This window comes from Alosa pseudoharengus, unplaced genomic scaffold (assembly GCF_046254945.1).
Source record: "Alosa pseudoharengus isolate Yale_2024_CS ecotype anadromous, Long Island Sound unplaced genomic scaffold, YU_APseudo_1.1 YU_APseudo_1.1_scf_11, whole genome shotgun sequence".
Lineage (NCBI taxonomy): Eukaryota > Metazoa > Chordata > Actinopteri > Clupeiformes > Clupeidae > Alosa > Alosa pseudoharengus.
This window is the reverse complement of record NW_027468576.1, coordinates 9,940,956-9,947,112: the sequence shown is the minus strand read 5'-3', so window position 1 is coordinate 9,947,112 and position 6,157 is coordinate 9,940,956. Positions and strand designations below refer to the sequence as shown.

General features: G+C 41.9%; 1 protein-coding gene across 1 annotated transcript; it reads left to right on the top strand.

The window, feature by feature from the left end:
• The first annotated feature begins 296 nt into the window (after positions 1–296).
• Positions 297–3,683, top strand: glulb (glutamate-ammonia ligase (glutamine synthase) b). Its single transcript, XM_076277951.1, has 7 exons — positions 297–415; positions 1,116–1,300; positions 1,448–1,609; positions 1,760–1,906; positions 2,011–2,138; positions 2,317–2,516; positions 2,643–3,683. Exons 2-7 carry the CDS (start codon positions 1,135–1,137, stop codon positions 2,956–2,958), a joined length of 1,119 nt encoding a protein of 372 aa, XP_076134066.1. The 5' UTR covers positions 297–415; positions 1,116–1,134; the 3' UTR covers positions 2,959–3,683.
• The last annotated feature ends 2,474 nt before the right edge of the window (positions 3,684–6,157 follow it).

Sequence of the window (6,157 nt, the reverse complement as noted above, 5' to 3'; positions counted from 1 at the left end):
GTAGTTACGTTTATCCAGGTGACGCATTATAATATATTCCCAGACGAACAACGACCTTTAGAGAAATATAGTTCAAATGTAGTTAAATCTGTTGTCATATGTCCCTTAATATTGTCAATCCTTACTTCAGCTTTATTGGAGACTAAATGCACTGCACTGGTGGAACGAACGACCTCTTATTTTTTGGGTGTAGGCTATCCAATGATTTCAGCCCATGCGCTTTCCATCTCCAGACCATGAAGAGATCACGTTTCTGAGTAGCCAATCAGAAGCGGAGAGATCCGACAATGCACTTTAAAAGTTCGACTGCATGAGGCCAGCGGAGAAAGAATGAGAGAAAAACAAGCAGGGTCTACCCGAAATACCCACTGGAGACAGTACCAGTTTTATTGTCCTATTTTCATCATTTTTAAAGGTAATGTATGTATTTACATGCTTTATTTTATGTTGGTTGCTGCTGTTAACAGGTGATGCCATGATTGCTGTTTCAAGTCTTGCAGTCGGTTTCTTTGATGCTTTTATCAGGGTGCGTCTTGTTTTACCTATTTCTAAGTAGGCCTAACTACGACGATTTTAATATTTAGAATTTACTTAATTTTATGCTAAAAAGGAGATTGGTTCTGTTGACATGGTATGGTTTATTTTAGTTTAGCCTACCAGCTGGCAATCGCTACATAGTAACCATGTCCACGCGTTCAATTCGGAAGTCTTCTGTGGTCAGCATGTAGCCATAATAAAGGTTATTGAAGTGGTTGATGTTTTTTAAAGAGAAATCAGGAGAAAGATCATAACGTGATGTTCATCCGGGATTTTTATTTTGTGTTCGCTGTCATGAGTGAAGGCTTCATTTCGATGTGTGTCTTGTAGAGATGGCAACGCTGGCTAACTATTGTTCTTCCTTCGGCTATTGCATAACGTGGTTCTTGGCAACCCTCCCCCCACTGCCCCCTCTTAACACTTTTTTGTTAACACTCGAAATTGTGATCTCTACTCGTGTGATTTCATTCATTGTTAGAATCAGTCAGTAATGTACTCGAATGTATATCTTTGTGGTATCTTTTTCTAAAGACAAATGCATTAACGTATTGGGGTATTTTTGTTTGTTTTCTTTTTAGGTACACTATAGCAAACAAGATGGCCACTTCTGCGAGTGCCAAGTTAAGTAAAGCTGTTAAACAGCAATATCTGGAGCTTCCTCAGGGAGACAAGGTTCAAGCTATGTACATCTGGATTGATGGAACTGGAGAGGGCTTGCGTTGCAAAACCAGAACCCTGGATTCTGAACCTAAAAGCATTGAAGGTTGGTGTCCATCTGTACAAATAAATAGCTATAAGTCAGATGTTTGTTCTTGGCAAGATCCCCTTACTGCAGTAGCCTAGCCTAGCCTTGCGTGGTGGCATATGAAGGCAGTGTCTAAGCAACGTAATTTTTTTTGGTTTTCTTTAGATCTCCCTGAATGGAATTTTGATGGCTCCAGTACTTACCAGTCTGAAGGCTCCAATAGCGACATGTACCTGATCCCATCAGCCATGTTTAGAGATCCTTTCAGGAAGGACCCCAACAAACTGGTCCTTTGTGAAGTTCTGAAGTACAACCGCAAGCCTGCTGGTGAGAATTCTGGACTGGTTTATTTATTTCATCTTAATAATTTGACTGTAATATGATGCTGTTGTCTACCACTGTATCTCTCTCTATATATATAGATATAGATGTATATTATTAGTAGTATTATTTATTTAATTTTTTTGTCCCCAACAGAAACAAATCTGCGCCTCTCTTGTAACAAGGTCATGGAGATGGTACGTAACCAGGTCCCGTGGTTCGGCATGGAACAAGAGTATACCATCTTGGGGACGGATGGGCATCCCTTTGGCTGGCCATCCAATGGTTTCCCTGGTCCCCAAGGTGAGTGCTGCTAAAGAGTGTGGCCCGGGCTGCGACCAGAGATGAGAGTCGTTCACTGTGCTCTCTGCTGGCCCTGTAGTTCTAAGTCTGAGTTTTTCCATCAGGACCGTACTACTGTGGTGTCGGAGCTGACAAGGCATACGGTCGAGACATTGTGGAGGCCCACTACAGGGCCTGCCTCTATGCTGGCGTAGAGATCTGTGGCACCAATGCAGAAGTGATGCCTGCTCAGGTATGTCTTCATTTTGGTGACCGCTTGACCACATTAACAAAGGAATAAATCTAACTATACAATGGATTTTAGTTCAATTGAAGGGTACTGGTTATGTGAAATAAATGGTTCTTTGGTATCGAATACAAATGGTGGTTTTCCCTTTTGCATTAATGGTTGTTTCTCTGTTGGTTCACAGTGGGAGTTCCAGGTGGGGCCCTGCGAGGGCATAAACATGGGTGACCACCTATGGGCCGCCCGCTTCATTCTGCACAGGGTATGTGAAGACTTTGGGGTGGTGGCCTCATTCGACCCTAAGCCCATCCCCGGAAACTGGAATGGCGCTGGCTGCCACACCAACTTCAGCACCAAGGAGATGCGTGAAGAAGGTGGATTAAGGTAAATTACTGTTAAGCATAGCTTCCTTGAAATTATGCTTTCATAGAGGCAGCAAGGCTTGGCGTGAATGCCATGTTGGTTCAGTTTCTCCATTTAATTTGGGATTGCTTGTCTCTCTGCCTGCAGATTTATTGAGGAGTCTATTGAGAAGCTCGGTAGAAGGCACAACTACCACATCCGCGCCTACGACCCCAAGGGGGGCCTGGACAACGCCAGGCGCCTGACCGGCTACCACGAGACCTCCAACATCCACGAGTTCTCTGCCGGCGTGGCCAACCGAGGCGCTAGCATCCGCATCCCGCGCACGGTCGGCCAGGAGAAGAAGGGCTACTTTGAAGACCGCCGCCCTTCGGCCAACTGCGACCCCTATGCTGTCACCGAGGCACTGATCCGCACATGTTTACTCAGCGAAGAGGGAGACGAGCCGACCGAGTACAAGTGAACTGTTGGGTCCGACCTTCTAATCCACCCTCACCCTCCTGTTTCTCTTGGCAGCTCCGAGCAGCTGTAGTGGTCTGGAGGAGTTTTTAGTACTGTACTGTCTGTGGTCTTATTGAGAAAAAAACCCTTGTATTCATGTTGACTGGTCAATCCAATACAAGGTATAACCTAGATGGATTTTTGTTTTTGTCAGAAGAGGTGTGCGAATTTCATTCAAATGTGCACATTGGGTCATATTCACCCATATTTTTTTAGCCTGTTCACTGCCATTACTGTCCTGTTTTAAAATTGTTGCTATGGACCTAACTTCTCTACACTTGGTTGGATTCCCCTTGTGTAGATCGTATGAAATGTAAAAGTGTCTGACATTTCTAAACTTCTGTGAATTAGCATGTAATGTCTTTCTAACATAGTTTTAACTAAGCCAGATCTGTTGATCTGTTCCTTTTTAAAACGAGTGCTGATATCTTGTGGTTCATTTTGGATCAAAAGTCTGATTCTTGACGTGCGGTACTATTCTGTGTGGGGTCCAACATGCATTGAGTGTTTTTGTATGCATGGACGGGTCCCTGTGTCTGCCTTTCCTCTTGTTCTCTTAGATGAAGGGTTTTTATTTGTATTGTTAAAGGCCAGTTGTGGCTACAGTTTTAACTTCTCCAAATGGATGAACTTGTTTCTTATCGTGATATTAAAAAAAAAAAAGAACACACACTAATTTTACCTTAATACTGTCTCTGGATTGTTCTTTGGGAATATTGCCCTTAAGTTACTTGAACAACCCTACATTATCAAAATTGTCCTTGACTACTGACCATCACGCACAAGGTCTGAACAGATTTTTCCTAGATGAGCTCACCATTCAATAGAAAATATAAGTTGCAATTGGATACCAACTGATTCAAATGTCTCCAGCTTTGATCTAGCCAGCCAAAACTGACCACTGCTGTGGCTGGCTCATTGTTGGGTGAATGTCACGAGACTGAATTAGATTAGGGTACTTGTTGGCTGAGAACAGCGAGTTCAAACACTGGCAACATTTTCACGTGCTTAGACATAAGAATTTGGAGAACACAGAATACTTTGTTATTATATGGAAGGCCATTAGGCGGGTCACTTTAACAAGCTAGTAGTACGAGTATCTGTAATCTAAAAGTTGCAAAAAAAACACTGTGATGGAGGATTAGTGTTCTTGTTATCTTGCTGATAATTGGGAATATTTATCTGTGTGACGGGGCCTACAGAGTTATTTTCTTCAACAGCCACAGATACATTATCTAACAGAGTTAGCATGTGATTCTGTGTTACGTTCTGTTATCTTAATGAGGTGATAAAAAAGGCACGATTATTGCATTTTAGCATCTCTTATCTCATGGTCATGGTTCATAGACTGACATTCAACTTAGTGACCTTTTCGTTATCTTCATCATCAAGAAAATACTTTTAGCATTTTGTATATCCAATTAACCTGTTGAGGAGTACGGTCACAAATATGTGATCAGATGCAGCTGGGCCCCTGGGAGTATGATCACAAATATGTGATTAGAATGTTTTCGAAAAAGGTTCTATAACATGACGCATTTTAAGAACACTGAAACTATAGAACGTTCGCGTAGAATTCTAGAAGGAGCCAGGAAAATAATTCACTCTCTGGGGAACGGCATTGTCTTAAAGAATTCACTCCTCAACAGGTTAATATGCAAAATACTTTAATAATTCATTAAAACACTGATTACCTCTGACAAATAGTTATCAAACTGTAAATAACGTCACATCTGCGTACACAGCATTAAATGCTCATCACGGGCCACTCTAATGTAGGTCATCTTGCTGAAGTATCATTGATCTGGTACTAATCTAGTTCCCGGCTTTACGTTATCAGACTAAGGACGGTCAGCGTACAACTAAGCAGACAGATGGGGTGTTAAGACTATCCTCTCAGAGAACATTGTGGTCTTTTATTCACAGGAGAAATACAGTACACTCATGGGAAACATTTAGCTGCCTGCTGAGAGAGAGCGTACTATGCAGTGCATGTCTCCATTTTCCCCAAAAAAATCCAATGGATATATCTGTGAATGCATATTTGGTGGTCACTATGCATTAAGACCTCATAGCACATACTGATTTTTGTACAGTACAAAGAAAAGCTCCACTTAAATGTGGTCTGTTTTCATCAGTGTTATTTTAAGGCTTGCGTAATGTTCTTGGAATGGACAGCCCTAAATATTGCATTTGTTGTCTGTTCGTTTAATACTAACATCACATCATGCTAAAGGCGTAAGCTTTCATTTGTCTTCAAATCCTCTTTGATGAGTTAGTTGCAAATATTAAATACTTTTATCTCTCTCTCTCTACACACACAAAGCTATTACAGAGCAATTTGTCATGTTCCATGACCTGCTCAGTTAGTTCCTTAGGGGAGGGGAGAAAAGTTGCCATGCTGGTTTTGTTTTTGTACCTTTCACCCATATTTCCCAAGTCTGAAGTGGGGAGGAACATCTCTGCCTTGTGCTGGTGCTATGCCACGGGCTGTGCTATTCACAGGATATCCTTTCAGTGAACTAGCAGGATTTTTGCCAGTCATCAGAAAAATAAGTGCAACCTCTGTACCCAGCCTTGGGCCAGGGTTGTCCTACCTGCCATTGGGTTCAAGTACCAGTTTGTACTCGATCACAGAAAAGGGGCTGACCACTCAGTTAAATATTTGAGGACTTCTCTGTTTACTTTAACTATTGAAAAAAAACTGTCTTGCAGAATAGCCACATTAAAGTCCCGGTGGCTTTGCAATAACAGATTATTTTAGGATTACATAGATTATTTCAAGGCATAAATGAAAATGAGTTTACAAAATTCTGTTGTTCAGATACTTGTTGCGTATTAACACTTGTTCAGATACGTGTTGTTTTACGTTTGTTCAGACACATTAATGTGCTACTATTTCCATCTCTGCTCCTACATTCAAAACATCATATTGTCATTCACAAATAGCACAGGCTAAATGAGACATGAAAACTGCTGAACAATATCAGGGTCAGGGGTACTTGCTGAACTTTTCTCTTGTTGCTGTATATAGCATACTTCCACGTGCAGCTTAGGTGTAGGGAGGTCACCGGTGGAATGTGTGGACAGGGGAACAGCACAATGGGGCAAGACTGATACTCTGGGCAAACAGTGCTGGTGTTGCGTGAGCAGCTTCCCTC